Raw genomic sequence first — 16,638 nt, forward strand, 5'->3', positions numbered from 1 at the left:
GCTAGACCTCTATTATCCCTGGATCCAGTGGGTGTTAGAATTTAATTAAGGCTTGGAGGTGTTAAAACTGGGTGCCAGACCTGTGTGTTTTAAGTTGTATGCCAAACGCTTCTAATCCCCTTGAATCAACAAGTGTTGAAAGCTTGTTAAACTAAGCTAAGCTTCATGCATTAAGAGCTAGGAGTTCTGTGACCTGGAAGTAAAGCAGGAAGCAGGAGGGGCAGAGCAATGTTTTGAGAGCACCATGTTTGATGTCTGTCTGGATCCAAGACTGCGGCTATGGAAGAAGGCTCTTGGGGTGACTATGCTGCGAACTCCTCTATCATAGACTCAGGTTGTATATATGTGTAAATAAACTATATGCCATAAAGAAACAACAGTCTCCACTGTGCCTCATTTCCAAAAGGAAACACAGACTTTGGATAAGCGCTCCTGGAACCCTTGGAATCTCGCACCGCTTGGAGATTAGGCTGGCATGCAACAATACTTTAGGTGCTTTTATAAATAACAGATGTTGAATTGTGAGATGTGTGACAATTTCAGCTGGAACTCAGATGACAGGAAAATCAGTTAACTTTCCCCCCTCCTCATATAGGTGGTATCTAAAGAACAAATTGTGGCTGCGGGTAAAGTAAACGTTGCAGAATTCTTTTTAACACCAGAGCATTCTTGGGCTCCTACAGCATGCATAATTGCCTACTATGTGAGTGATGATGGTGAAGTAATTAGTGATGATCTCTGCATTCCTGTTCAACTCGTCTTTAAAAATCAGGTAAGTTTGTGTGCATAGACTTCCTCTCACACAAATGGTGTTCTGTTTTGTTTTGAGACTATACACAAAAAGGGAAGCATAAATAAAAACAAGTCAAATAAACATAGTATGTAACTGAAGCCCACACACTGATAGGCATTAGCATAGAGTTATGGTTTACAAACTATTTCACTAGTTGGTCTGTTTAATTGCTCATTATCATCTTTCAGATTTTAAACTGGGTTTCCTGCATTAGAGCCCATTTATAGACCTTGCTGTACCTACCAGCAAAGGATGCTTAGGATTAAATGTATTGACTGCTTCACTGTCCATGGCCTTATGTCCATGTTGTGCAAAAAAGTATGCATTCTACACACTGCATACGTTTATTTACATATCTGCATTTAATTTAAAAGCCATCCTATAAGCATAGTCTCTGGGTGGCATATATGGTTAAACGGTAGCATTAAAAATCACAATTACATTAAAATAATTAAAATAAATAAAGATTATTTTTACTTTGCTACAGTTGTTTGATATAAAAATGGAAGATGTTTGGCCCAATTTGCTTACCTGCCCCCCTCCCCAGCTTTCTACCTCCAGTCCCTTTTAGGTCATGTGCTGTTCATCTCTTCAATCCTGCATTGTGTTTCCTCTGCCTGCTACTTTGACTTATTTTTTCTTCTGACCTTTTCCCACCTTTAACCTTGCTTCATTCTTCTTTCTCTGTCTTCTAAGGATGGCTCCTGCATCTTTGGGCCAAAATAGATAGGTTATCAAGACATCCATGACTGGAGATAACACCATGTTTTGTTTTTTGTTTTTTAATGAGGGGATTCACACTCTCCCCAGCACTGTGGCTGTAACCTGAACTTCCCTCCCATGGGTACATTTCACATATATATAGGAGTCAGCACCTGAAGTCAAATAATTGTTCATTCTCCTTTATCTACTGCATAATGTAAAGTAATATGCTTCCCCCCACCCCTTAGATCAATATGTATTGGAATAAAAATAGAGCTGGGCCTTCTGAGGCAGTCACTCTCAAGATTAATGTGACGGAACCAAAAGCAACCATTGGTCTTCTGGTTGTGGACAAAAGCACAAAGCTCCTGGGGAAAAGAAGTGATATCACAGAGGATGCTGTAAGTTTCTGAAAGAAAAGAAATGTTTGAAGTGTATTTTAGAACTGTGTAGGAGCAGCTATTAGATTTGATTGTGAGCTTTGCCATTATACTGTTAAAGTAAAACAGTCGAGCCACACTGAGTTGACACCAGTAGATTTCATTCCTTTGAAGTGTATGATAATTCTCAAAATGTTTTTCTCCAATGCTTTATACATAATTTAACAGAACAAAGCTTCATTTTCTACAACCACTGTCTTTCCCCTTTCACCCATGGCTACTGCCTAGAATGCAAACTGCATGGGTTGCTTTCTTGATTGGGAAGGCATTTTATGTAAAGTGGTTCCGACATGGTTCAGGCTGACTTCTAAACTAATCAGCAAAACACACACACCATATTGTGTGCGAGGAATGGTTTGTTGGCGTGCCTAAAGTCTTTTCTGAAGCAAATGTGAACCCCGTCACACAAATGTCTCCCAGATAGGGAAGCCATTTATATTATTTGTTTCAACCATGCCTCCATGAAGTGGGCCTAAGAAGCAAAGAATGGGAAGAATCCGTTTTCACAGCTTGAGAGCAAGAATTGGGGAGAATTATATACAGTGGTACTTCGGGTTACATACGGTTCAGGTTACAGACTCGGTTAACCCAGAAATAGCGCTTCAGGTTAAAAACTTTGCTTCAGGATGAGAACAGAAATCGTGCAGCGGCGTCACAGCGGCAGCAGGAGGCCCCATTAGCTAAAGTGGTGCTTCAGGTTAAGAACAGTTTCAGGTTAAGTACAGACCTCCGGAACGAATTAAGTACTTAACCCAAGGTACCACTTTAATCCTTTTGTGGGAAGTAGAATGAGAGACACACAACAATGCTGGTGCTTTCTGCTTCCTCCTGACCCTATCTACGGTTCTTGCCAACTTGCCAACTTTATCCTTTAGTATGTAGGGGAGGTTTTCAGGGAAGCTGAGCATATAAGTAACATTATTACAAGAGTGGTACTTCCCAAGTTTCCTGAAGCCGTCGGAAGTTCCAGGAGTGGCCTTTTTATAGTATGGGATGGCAAAAAGCATTAGAGAATAAAAGTTTGTACCGTTCTGGTTCCTGCACCTCAAAAAGTGGGAAAGGTACAGGAAGGGGCACCTGAAATGATCAAGGGGCTAGAGCAACTTCCCCATGAAGAAAGGTTGCAACATTTTAGGCTTTATAGTTTGGAAATATAGTGAATAAAGTGGGATATGATAGAGATGTATAAAATTATGCATGGTGTAGAAAAAGTGAGAAACTATGGACAAACCTGTGGTAAGTGGTAGAGATACAGGGGAAGTGAGAAAACATTTTTATTTATTCCCATTGTATTTTTGCAAGGATTTTGTTAACAATTCTGTGTATACTCAATTTTAAAGTAGCATAACAACTAAGTGGCAGATAACTGTTTTTGTTGACTTTTATTATTATTGTGTCTTACAATTTTTGCTTTGTTATTCTTACAGATAAGGCTCTTGCTAAGTAGAATATTCTTTGTTAAAACAAGATCTATATGATCATGATTAATTGAATTTATTTTGGTTTCTCCTATGAAAAGCTAAGTACTATTACTATTATTTTAGGTTCATCATGAGCTAAGTTTATATAATAGAGGACTTGATTATGGTGCAGCCAGAAGTTCATATGGTGTCTTTCAGGTACAGTTTTAAAATGCATATGTACTTTTCCATTGTTTTGATGTATTAAAGAAAATAAAAGTTTAGTAAGGGTTACTCAGTAGGCAATTCCATTCATTAGTATTCTTGTGTTTTCAGATGCAATTGGAGCAAAGAAAACTCAGTCCTCTGTAGATACTGACTTTCTTCCACACAAAGCTAGCTTTTATTTTCTAAACCAGAAATGTTGTTTATTTATGCATGCTTTAAAATATGCTAAAAAGAAATAAAATATAGGTTGACAAAAATGGTTCATATGTTGCATATTTTTAAATTTAAAATTATTTTTATATATTGTGTTTAGAATTGCAAACTCTGGGTATTGACTGATGCCAGCCTTCCAGAAGATGAAAACTATGAAGGCTGTAAGTAAAAGTAACATCAAGTATAATTCTTTGTTTTTGGCTCATGCGATGTATGTAGAACATAAAACAAGTGTTCCTTTCTTTTGTTTATTTCAATTAAGCAAATAAAATTATGTGTGTGTGTATTGAAAAAGAGTGACACAATTTAGGATGCAGTGTAGATTCTAAACACTGAAATTATATGAAGAGAATGTTACAGTATTCTCTCTTGCCCCCAGTTATGGATTATAGCTCAGCTTTAGACTTTCAGCATCATCTGGAGCCCCCAAGAGAGTCTGTTGGTTTTGAAAATCCCCATATAAGGACAAATTTTCCAGAGACATGGATTTGGCGTGAAATCACAACAAGGTAAACAGAAAGGGTTTTCTTTACATATCCATTCTTATTTGAGAACAATTAATGTAATGTATTACCAGCGGAAGGAACTTCTCTGTAGCTTTTAATACTTCTGTTGAAGAGTTTCTCATCAAATGGGCATCTTTGCCGAGCACCAATATGCAGGACAGCCCATTCTTGAAGAATGTTATAAACAATGTTTTCTAGAGTTACAAATAAGGAAAAGGGCAAAATACTCTTAGAAGCTGGTTCATTCTTGAATGACAAACACCATAAAGTTTAACAGCAACAAGCATTTATTTATATGCCACTCATCTGACTGGGTTTCCCCAACCACTTTGGGCAGCTTCCAACAAATTAAAACATCAAGCACAGTGTAAAGCAGAGGTGCATATTTGCAGCAGGTAGTGGGCATATGTTAGGGGTATACTGCCAATCTTAGATCCTTTAGCATGTGTCCGTTCTGCTCCATGCTTATAAACACATATTTTTGCTTACCACTTCAAAGTGTCTTCCACTTTATGTGGAAAGCACCCTTGTCTCATAAATATGAATAGAACCATGGCCCTTATGTAGAAACTGAATGTATAGCCTTCATTTGTACCTTTGCAAATTTTTCCTCAAACCATTAACTTGATTTAGCAAATCATTCATTACTCCACCAGGAAAATCTGCCTAGATTTACTGACCATTGTTGATGTTTATCCTTCTGAAATTATATTTCTGCTTTCTTTTCATTTTTAGATCAACTGAAACAACGCTGAATGTCACTGTTCCTGATACCATTACTACCTGGGTAGCTAGTGCGTTTATAATATCTGAAAACCTTGGACTGGGTGTGATGAAAACACCTATTGAGGTAACAGAAATTCAAATGCAAATACACCTCACCCCTCTGTAGAACCCTGAGCATAGAGGTGTGATTTCATCTGCCAACAATACTATGTCCATGTGGTGGCGAGAAGATGCAGCTCAGAAACTGAGGGCATTCCAAAGGCGAAGGGCATCTTTTTCAGATATTTGGTGCCTTAAACTTTAACATTGCCTCAGCTGCCATTTAAACCACAGGGATGAGGAAAGCTGTGGAGGAGAACAGAGCAAGAGAAGAGAATTAGCACCAGGAAAAAGGCTAAAAGAGCCTTATTGTTCTAGAGAGAATAAGCCCAGTGGCAAGTTGGGTTTGTAGCCTATCCTTGCCTCCCAAGAAAAGCTTTCTCAAGAAATAGGAAAGATCCGGCGAAGGAAAAGACTGCAGGAAATAGTTAGGCACTAGAGGGCACTCTAATCTAAGGAAAAGAATAATAGGGTTAGGGTGAGTTGAAAGCATCACTATAAAAACAGACTTCAAAATAAATACAACCTTTTGCTACTTTAGTGATGTGTCCTATTCCCTAAATAATATGGGATATCTCAGAACCCTAACTCCGTAATAGTGACAGATATCTCAGAACCCTAACTCCGTAATAGCTGTTGGCTCATGCTCTCAGGGCAGCAGAAGCAGTGGAATGGCACTCAAACATTGGCATGTAGTTTGGCCCAAAAGCAGTTCTGCTTAATGTATTTACTAGATAAGGAGTTGGGAAGCATTATTAGGACTGCGCTCCTATATCTACTCTGAGAAAAAGTCCCATTGAACTTGCTTTTGTGTAAGGCTTTGTAGGATTGCACCATAAAGATGAATGAGCAGAAATGGCCAGTTTCTTCAACCTGGGTGTATTGATCTTCCTTAATCAGGCTACAGGCTGAACCTTTTGCAAACCCTCACATTACTACTGCCCCCCCCTCTAAAAGAGCTAGTGAGGTTTCAGGTCCCTGGCAAAAGAATCCACCAGGCACACTAGGGCAAAATTAGGGGAAATCCAGGAAGCTTCAGTGATAAGGGATATGCCAGCCAACTTGGAGGGAAATCAGAGAACAGTGCTGCCATTTTTCTTGCTAGTGTTGCTCTTCGCCTTCCTACCAGCTTGATGACCCCCCCCCCCAAAAAAAGAGACTCAATACGAAAGCATTGCAGAGGCATCCCAGGTCTACTGTTATCTTTTTGAAGATCTTCCCTGTGCAGAAGTGGTGATTATGCTTCTGACTTGGCAAGTGCTGCTTTGGGAGAGAGAGAGCCCACAAATGTATTGCATGCCCAGGTGCAGGGAGCCTGTGCCTGGCCAGGGTCCAGTGAATGATGACAAGTAAAGATACAGGACAAAGTATTGGGTTCAAACAGACCACAACTTTATTGATTACAGATGTATGTAGGCTTTGGTGTAGGTAGTGGGTATGTACCCTAAATCAGTCAGCTCGACTGCAGGTAGAATAATGGTTCAGTTGGCCCTGGGTTAAGGGTTGCCCTATGATATACATCAGTTGCAGGCAGTCATACCAGGACTGCTATCTCGGCGTCTGGACAGAAGCAACCCCTCTTGGATCCCTTTAACAGGGTACCCTGTTTTTTTATAGGAGGGGACTGACTCCCAAGCCCTGCCTCCCACCAAGACTAAGGATCCAACCCAATGCCATATCTGCCAACAAGTTCTGTCAGTTTTCCAGCTGTTGTTGGACTCTAATCCCTCTCAGCCCCAGACAGCATGGCCAGTGGTCAGGGAGGATGGGAGGTGTAGTCTCATCGACATCTGGAGGATCAAAGGTTCCCTCGCCCTGTTTTAGGATAAGGTAGTACAGTGGCACCTCGGTTTTTGAATGTAATCCATTCTGGAAGACCAAGTTCCGAAACATTCGAAAACTGAAAACTCAAAACGGAAGCCTCAAAACAGAAATCTCAATATGGAAAACTCAATACGGAAGCCACGTTTCCGGTTCGACTTCAGAGGCACGTTCGAGCTTACAGCGTTTGCGTTCCAAAACGTTCATCAATGGAGACGTTTGAAAACCGAGGTACCACTGTATATAAGTTTATTTTTTCTTCTAAAATAAATTACATAAAAATGTACTTACTAGTGAAGCTCTTGAACAATATTCAGTATCAAATCTGATATTATAATCAAACAAGAAGAGTGGTTGAGGTTTGGGGTCCAGGCTTTCCATCTGGCAGTTATATATGAAAACAAAACATTTGATTATGAGAATACCTCATTCATGGATTTGGATCTGGATATTAACTTTTATTTCAAGCTCATTTGAGATTAAGGTCAATATTCATTTTTTCCCTGAATGTTGTTTGGCAGAGACTGATCAATCCTGGTGATTTCTATGAAAGTGCATGCTTGGCTGAACGTGCCAACAGTTGAGTAGTCTTTAATGAATCCATAGCCAAGATTCCACTTCACTTCTCACAATGACTTAATTTCCCTCCTGTACATTGTTGGATTGCTCGGTTTCTGTTTAAAGTTCCATATGGTGAAAACATGTTATACATTGACACATGCAAACAATATTTTTACAAAAACATATAACTGAGCACAGGCTTTATAGATACAGTGTTAATAAGCTTACAGGGCTTAGGAATGAGCCTTATCTGGTATTAATTAAAAATCTGTGATGGGTATAATTTCCTAGTGGGTGCTCCTTGCAAGCACAACATAATTCACAAGTGTGAATTGAGAACTTTGTATACAGTGAGTTTTTCTTCTTTTTTGAGCATCGGTTTCACCCACCCTCTGTCTCACTCTACTGACCATATCACAGTCTATTTTGGAATATATTGACCCGTGGGACTGCTGCCTGAAAATATGGGAGAAAGCCATTCTTTATTCATGCTATCCCTTACACATGTGCAAAGAGCCCCAGTGGATTACAGGGTGGCCAACTTTTATTTTCAAAATATTAATGATATGGGGGTAGAGATGGATTGACGTTGGGCAGAAATGGTATATCAGCTTTGGAGCCTGGAATAATCTGGGTGGGGTGGACTTTGGCAGGATTTGGAGCTCAGTGCCTTTTGGATGCTAGTACTTATTGCCTGATATAACATAGCTCTTCTGGTCAGGCCAATCAAATAATATCTGGTTGGCAACCCTACTTGTATCACAACAGCTACAGTCTTTAACTTACTTTAATCAGAATATGCTCAGTAAATTAGATTTTGCTCTTGAACCAGTGCCTAAAGTTATTCTAATGCAGGCAACAGTAAATTCCTTTTTAAGTGTAGGAGACACACCCCAAGAACTATCTCATACCGTAGCTATGCAAGGTTCAGGGGCTAAATGCTGTCCTGGGCATATAAGAGTGCCATAGTTGTGAAAGAGACACATCTTTGTATGTGTGCGAGTTGAGAGATGGGGCAGCTGTGTTTTGGAGCCCCATATTCAATCTGTGCAGCTATATGTCAGCTTCTAGCATGCCGGTTGAGGTACTTCAAGAAGTGCATGACCTACAAAATTTGCTATGTGAAAGTTGTACCCCCCATTTCTTAGCATACTGATGTTTGTTTTTAGTCAATTAAATTCTAACTGGCCAATGGTCAAGGTCTGTTCTGAAAAGTTCTAATCAAAAACCATCTGCATTTAAATTGTATTCTGCTGAACAACTAACCTATACACCACAAGGGTTCACTGTTGTATAACTTTTTATATTTTTCAGTTAGAAGTCTTCCAGCCCTTTTTTGTTTCCTTAAACCTTCCTCCTAGTGTTACAAGAGGAGAAGAGATTGTTTTGGAAGTAAACCTCTTTAATTATTTGAAAGAAGGCACTGAGGTAAACATTCATTCATTTGTTCATTTTCTAATATTAGGTGGAATCCAATGGTGTCTGTACGTGAGCAGAATGGCCTTCTCACACAACAATTCACATTTGTTCTCTGCACCCTTGCCTGCATGCACCCAACCCTCTGGAGCAAATTTGTATGTGTGTAGGGAGTGTAAGGTGAGGAGAGCAAGAGGAAGTCCTGTTGTGTGAGAGGAAGTCCATGCACACAATTTTGGATTTTGCCCATGATGTCTTGTAGTTGCCTTATCTTTGCTGTTGCCAGCTCTTAGTTAACCTTTGCTGGGGTAGTTCATGGTCTTGCTGGAGCATGGATTCAGAGATAGACTGTTTAAGTCTATCGGTTACTGACCCCAGGGTGTGGGGTGGGGAGTCATTTTGCAATCGGATTTTGTCGGGTTTTTTGATTTGGCTTAGGCTGTGATCCTACGCAGATGTTCTAAGGAGTAAGCTACCTTGAACACAGTAAGAATTGCAGCTGAGTAAACATGCATAGAATCATGCTGTATGGATAGGCTTGGACAGAAGTGCAGATTGAATTTTGATGCCAATTGGACTGTTTTTGGTACAATACAGAACGTTATAGCTACGTGTGGCTTTGCCTTAGCAGAAAATGCCTCCATTTGCACAAGTTTCACATGTTATTTTGCTTTTGACATTTACTCTGCACTTTCTTCTTTTCTCTGTCCTATCTCCTGGTGTCATATTTGTCTCACTTTCCATTCTCCTAGTTCCCAGTTGCCCACCCCCTTCTTTCTGGTTTGTGTTTTCTTGAGTGTTGCTGGGTACTCTCAGGTTGATGTATCCTGGCGGGCCCACCCACGTTATAATTGGTAGTAGTCACATCTATGTGAAATCCTTTCTGTGCCTCCTGGTAAATGTCACATTAAATGTCTTTGCTAGTAGCACAAAATATATGTTAATTAACCACTTTTTTAATAGGTTACGGTGACCCTTGATACAAGTGACACCTTTGAAATCCTTATTGTTTCTAATGATATAAATGCCATGGGAAACCAGCGATCAGCATGGGTACCAAGTGAAGCTGCAAAGACTGTTATTTTTCCGATCAAGCCAAAGCAAATTGGAGAGATTCCCATCAGAGTGACGGCAATATCTCCCATTGCTTCTGATGCTCTTTTACAGAAAGTATTAGTGAAGGTAATTTAAATCATTTACACAATCTGTTTGTCGGATGGATGAACCACTTTTAAAAGTTGCACGCAGTTGATAATTAGTTTTAAGTATTTACGGGAAGTTTCTAAAGGGAGTGATGATCTGAGTGTTGTAAGAACCCAATTTGTGCTTAACTCTGGAGTTGTGTCCAGGTTCTGCATAGAACACGGAAGAAACATGGTCTTTATGTGGACAGGACAAAACTGAAGTGGGAAGACAGAATCTGATGAAAGGATTAGCAATATTGAGAAGGATAAACTTATTACTACAGGAAAATAATGATTCTAACAAATCTCATGTTGAAGGTTACATAATTAATATCTCAGCCATAACACATTTGCTGTGAAATAAGTTTCCTTGGTTTCTGAGGAAATTACCTTAATGGAGCACTGCTTAGTACTGATATATCTAAAACCGGTGATAGTCAGTGTTTGCATTTGAGCATAGCTTGAGATGGAAGAATCTGTCAATTTTAGATTCTCTCTGTTCCTCATTTTTCCAATATTAAGTTCCCTTCTCAGCATGGTTAAGCAATATGTCTGAACCAGGCCACTCACACCACAGCTTCAGGTCTGCTGTTCACTTCCAGACCATGAGACATAAAGCACTTATTTCTGCACATAAAGGTATAATACACAAATACTAGAACTGTTTTGTAAGGTACGTGGCGCATTAATTTAGTAGATCATTGTTTATGAAGTCAGGCATGTTTATACAGTATCTGAACTGGCCCTTAAGGTATATTTGGGTTCCACATGAACCAAGACTAACATGGAAGTTGTGCACCACTTACAAACTACAGTGTTAAGCAGTATGTAATTGCAAATTGTTGAAATAAAATGTGAAGAAGCTTTATGGTTGTTTTCCGCACAAAAATAGGCTTAAATTGTGCTCCTTGAAAACCTTCGCATTAAGCTATTAATTATTAGGAAGACCCAACTCTGTTGCAGAAAACTTCTTGGCAGAAATTTATTAGTCTTGAAAAGTGTTTATATATTGTCATAAGATGCAATTTTGATAACTTGTTATTCAAAATTAATACTGCACATCAGCTCTTGTGAAGCAAAAATCCATGGGGATATGCATTGTTACATTTTTGCTTCATTTCTCAATATCAGCACTGCCAATGCAATCCTATACAAATGTCTACTCAGACATTATTTCCATTGAGTTCAGCGGTGCTTAATCCCAGCTAAGTCGATACAGGATTTCACTCTGAGATCTGTAGAGGTCCCTGATATTGGGAGAAGTGCACAAAGAACTACCATACCTAATAACTTTTGGACATGCATCTAGTCTTTGTTTATTTTTTCACAGGCTGAGGGATTAGAACAGTCTCACTCAGAGACAATTCTTTTGGACCTGTCCAAAAGAATAGGATTTGAAACAAAAAGACTGAACTTCACTTTTCCCTCTGATGTAGTACCTGGCAGCGAAAGAGTGCAAGTCACAGTTATTGGTAAGCATTTCACTCCTCTTACATTGTTTCATTTTGATGCCTGCTGGCAAATAAAAAGTAAATATGAAACTGAAATATCAGTAAGAGTGTGCTCTAATTGATTGCTGAATTATTCAGCATGCAAGTTATTTTGTTACTGGTATGGTATCATGACTGGTTTTGAATAGATAAATTATCCCTTGCCTGTGAGAATAGGTGGAAGTGTTCCACGTCAGTGAAAAGGAAATGCTGTGCAGGCTATTTCTCATATAACCCATTAATTTCATCCTCCTTTTTTATTGCTAACATACAGTGTTGAAAACTGAGATATGAAAGCTAGGAGCTAAATGGCACCTTAAAGCTAGGTTATGGGCGCAACAACGGAATGTCTAGGCACGCTTTTTTATAACAATAATACAAAGCTGAAAATGAATGAACTGCAGCTAAAATATTATTTTCATTTTTCACATGGTCTAATCCTTTCCCTGCCCATCACTCTAATATTCTTAACAGGGTCTCTTGTCCAGTCTTCAGAGAGTATCTGGAAGTGGGGAGCCAGAAAAAAGTCCTCCTTTCCTTCCATACTGCAGCTCAGAAATTGCTTGGGCTAATGAAATTCCCTGTCGCAAAATGTGCCTAGAACAATGGAAGTTTCAAACACTGCTAACATACTAGCATAGCTCTGTAGAGTATTGTATACCTGCTGGACATTTCTGGGTTTTTTGTTGTTGTTGGTCTTCAGTTTTATATGTTATTACCATCAAATTTTAAAAAGACATTGATTTATTATATTTTGTTTTATGTTGAGCTCCTAGTGGTCTCATATCCAGGAGATTAATCAGGTCTGCACTTAGTGAATTTCAGCAACGCTGCAGCCTCAAATACTCTTGGCCCATTCCCTAGACTCACATTATCAGCAGAAGTGATAAAGTGTACTGCGTATGTATGATAATTTCAGTTATTGTGTGTCTGCTTCATTGAAGTGCATGAGTATATTAGGGTATCCTTTAGAAGTGATGCAAAGAAAACTCGCAAAGTGATTAACTCAGCCTTCCACATTTTTCTACTGGCGTTTCCGTTACGTTGTCTTGTGAACTATATCTTTCAGGAGACATCCTCGGCCCCTCTATCAGCGGTTTGGAGTCACTGATCAAGATGCCTTATGGCTGTGGGGAACAGAATATGATCAATTTTGCACCCAATATTTATGTTCTGGACTATCTGGCCAAAGCAGGAGACCTGAAGCCCAGACTTAAATCAAAAGCCATGTCATATATGAGAGAAGGTAAGAATCTGTTTTTGGAGAAGAGCCTCCCATTTATTGTGGGTTTCTATTAAGGTTTGATGGGAGAAATCATTCCTCCTGCATGGATTGCTTTCCCTTTTCCCTATACACGCCTCAGATGTGTGATGGATAGATAGAGGGGCAGAATGGGCAGAAAATTGCAAACACTGAGACAATTTTGTGAGCCCTGAAAGCTTGCCAGTGGCAGCTGTCACAATAAGAAATGACCAGGACTGTAACACCTCCTGTAATGTGTGTAACAAGGTAATTCAAATTCTACATTGCCCAAACACATGGTTTAAGCATAGTTTTGCAATAAACTCAGTTTAACTGTACCTTTGGAATCCTAATACAACTGGAAACATAAAAAGATAAAAAATCTGAAGAAGCTAGTTTTCTCACCCAAAACCATATTATCTGTTTCTTCTTTACTTAAGTAGAGTTGCGACATACACAGTCCTGACTTCCAAACTGCTCTTGCACCACACAGGTTGCATCCTTTTTGAACACAATTGGGCAGATTTAATCTCCAGCGTAGGACTGTTGACTTTGGTACTGTCATGTTACAACTAAATTTGGACTGGCATCCCAGATCAGTCTCCCACAAAGACGGAACAAAGGCCACCGACAACAGAAACGGTTTTGTTTGCTTTGCTGAACTCCATGGGTTGTATTTGGCCTGACAACTGGACTTTGGCCACCCTAAAGTTACACAGTTAGTTTCAAAAATAATGAACATCTGTTTTTTAAGCAACTTCTTTGAAGTTTGCAAGCAATCTGTCACTCCCTGTAGATTGATTTATACTATCATAATGTTTTTAACTTCTCCAAACATTAGTTTCATTAAAGCTATTTTTAAATGAGTCATAACTGTATTGTTAAATTTGTCATTCAGTGATACACTGTTTAACTTAAATCATGCTTGGCTTTGGGATTTACAATGTTTCTTTGCAGTCTTTTGCAGCCAGAATAAAAGCTAACATGGAATAGCTTTGATTTTAAAATAGAAAAATACTTCTCTCCATCTCGTTTTCTTTTGTTTTGTACAGTTGCTTCTTATGGTCCTTTTGGAAAGGCTTCTATTTATACATATTCTTTTATACATCGTGATCATAGTCTACCCAGTGTAGCATAAAATAAACTTTATATCATATGTCTGAATTCCTAAAAAGTACAGGTTCCAAAACAACCTTTACAAATGTTTTTCTATACTTTGCTTGATGATTATGAATAGCTTTTTGTTATGCTACACTGTCAATAAAAATCATCCAGTACACCACCTCTTTAACATTTCTAAGTTGGAACGTCTTTGAAAACAGTATACAATGTTCCTTTTTAAAGCTCGCCTAAAAGTTCAATCCTACACACTTTTGCACTGAAGTAACTCCCACTGTATTGGAAGGTGTTTGCATCCTAATGAGTGTGTTTGGGATTGCAGTTCATACTACAGTTTCTCACCCATACTTGTAAATGACTCAGTGGCCATTTCATGCATTACATTTGTAAGGTGTGCTTTTTATTTATGGAAATAACTGCTCTAAAAAGGTGAAATGTCAATGCAACAGAGACAGGTATTGTATAGGGACACTCATCAGGAAATAGTGATTGGCGGTAGATTATAATTTTTTTTGGTGTATGTTCGTTGACTAACCCAGGTTTGCTTCTTTCTGTCTAAACTGTGAAATGTCTCTGGTGTGTCCTCTGTAGTTTATAATAATTGCTTCTTGACTGTCCAGTGGATCCATTGGTTCTCACTTTTCTTTTGGTAAGGTCATAGCATGTAACATGTGCTCATGACACAAAAGTAGTCCCATTAAGGTAAACTTGTGTTTTTCCTACATAGGAGATTATCTCTAGCCAAGTTGATTGTACAATATGAAGTGACTCTAAATTACTGATTTACACACATTGAGACTATGCATTGTATTCAACTAAGTTTTACTCTAGAGCAGACCCACCACTTAAAATTAATGAACACAACTAAGTTGGGTCCATTAATTTCAGTGGGTCTGCTTTGAATAAAACACAGTTGAATACCACCTTGTGGTTTTATTCTAACAGCCGAGTTATTCCTAAAGGCTAATTCATTTCGTCATTTGATCACTTCATACAAGTATTTTTTTTAACACATTTTGAGATATGAGTTCCTGCCAGGTGGTGTTTATATGGGTTGGTGGTTTCAGTCTGTAAACTGTAGGGATTGACTCTAATCAAAAGGCATTACAAACATCTTAGCTTTAGTGCACAAACATGGTTCTCTTTTGGCCAGTTTGTTTTACATCTGTGTGTGTGTTTGGGGAAGTATAATGGTGGTAATATGTAGTATGGATGATGTAGTTTAAAGTGCAAACTAGGAGAGATTATGCTTCCAAGCCCAGCCCTCTGATTTCATTATTTTCCTGCTGTTTGTTAAAGGGGTGCTAAGTGAATTGACCCTTTATCTGGGTTGATTGATTTTAGTTTTCCTAAATGTTTCCACCTCTGTCTCACTTCCAGAAATGCACTGGGTTGGCTCAGCAGGTGTGTTTTATGCCAGACCAATCTCCCTGCCCCCTCACCCCTCTCTCTCCTGGTACACGACAGTGATCCCCACCCGCCAATTAGATAGTGCAGCTGCTCTGTTCTACTTGGCAAGCTTCTGCCCACTTCTTTCTTCTGCTGATTTTTCACTTTCATATTGGGAGCAGAGCTAGCATAATATATATGGGATTAAAAAACAAAACAAAATCCAAGACTTAAAGAATACTCAGGAGAGATAGATATATGGGACTATCATGGTTCAGATAACGTGGGTTCTGTTAGTAAGATTACACAAGTCATTCACTTTATCTGCTCCCATGGACGCTGAAGAGTAAAATGTGAGTGTGATTCCCTGAATACAGTTTTAAACTAGAAAAGTATATTTCACATTTCACTTTATCACATAAGGTCCCTGGGTAAGCGCTTCTCAGAATCAGTTTGTTAGCAGTGGAAATAATAAATTGGGCTTCATGATGAAGGAGTTAAGTACTTTGCCCCTGAAGCCTGCTAGCTGACCTTTGGCCAGTTGCCTTCTCTCAGCCTGACCTACCTCACAGGAGTGTTGTGCGGATAAAATGGCAGGTGGAGTGGGATATAAATGTAATAAAAAACATAAATCAGTATTTGAATTCTTTCTGTATAATATTCCAATTCAGCCTCCCATTACATTACGTACATCAATTAGTGCATCAGCTTTTTGATTATCTGAGACTGTAAACCCGCTGTAATAAGGAATTTCTCATAGATCTTGCTTTTTATAAGACACTACTTTGTAGTTGAGATGCATTATTCAACCAAGCATGAGTAGCAGTTTGGTTCCTATAAGGTTTAGCAATTAGTCTGCAGTGGATGCCAAGCTGGGAGGTGATAAACCTATTGAATAAACTTAGCCCAACTGTCATACGATGCTGTTCTCATCTTTCATTTCTCCAGGATACCAAAGAGAGCTTCTGTATCAAAGAGATGATGGTTCTTTCAGTGCTTTTGGAAACAAAGACAACGCTGGCAGCACGTGGTAAGTGTTCAGTAAACAACGTGCATCTTTAATAGTCTTGAAGTTAGCAAGATGCATCAATTATGTTTTGGTACAGCAACCATCTGCCAAAACCAGAGTCATGTACTAGTCTTAAGTTATTATAATTCTTAGAGCTGGATGTGTACACCCGTGACTCACATCCTAGGTCCTCATATGCAGTTCTTGCATATTACCCAGAAAATGTATAAAATGTAGTTGATGTCTGCAGATTCCCCAAGGATGAAGATTACAAGTTTTAATAGCTGCACAGCAAGTAC

At 38.9% G+C, this 16,638-nt stretch overlaps 1 protein-coding gene across 4 annotated transcripts in view; it reads left to right on the forward strand.

The window, feature by feature from the left end:
• CD109 (CD109 molecule) overlaps positions 1-16,638 on the forward strand; it is a 64,706-nt gene that overhangs the window by 25,941 nt on the left and 22,127 nt on the right. For all 4 annotated transcript variants that reach the window (XM_081856783.1, XM_081856784.1, XM_081856782.1 and 1 more), the window contains exons 14-24: positions 596-772; positions 1,744-1,896; positions 3,480-3,554; positions 3,877-3,937; positions 4,156-4,285; positions 5,018-5,132; positions 8,804-8,917; positions 9,869-10,087; positions 11,420-11,561; positions 12,649-12,825; positions 16,279-16,360. In XM_081856783.1, coding sequence (XP_081712909.1) covers positions 596-772; positions 1,744-1,896; positions 3,480-3,554; positions 3,877-3,937; positions 4,156-4,285; positions 5,018-5,132; positions 8,804-8,917; positions 9,869-10,087; positions 11,420-11,561; positions 12,649-12,825; positions 16,279-16,360 — 1,445 coding nt within the window. The remainder of the gene's footprint in view (positions 1-595; positions 773-1,743; positions 1,897-3,479; positions 3,555-3,876; positions 3,938-4,155; positions 4,286-5,017; positions 5,133-8,803; positions 8,918-9,868; positions 10,088-11,419; positions 11,562-12,648; positions 12,826-16,278; positions 16,361-16,638) is intronic.

Source organism: Podarcis erhardii (genome assembly GCF_964252035.2).
Source record: "Podarcis erhardii genome assembly, chromosome: 3".
NCBI lineage: Eukaryota > Metazoa > Chordata > Lepidosauria > Squamata > Lacertidae > Podarcis > Podarcis erhardii.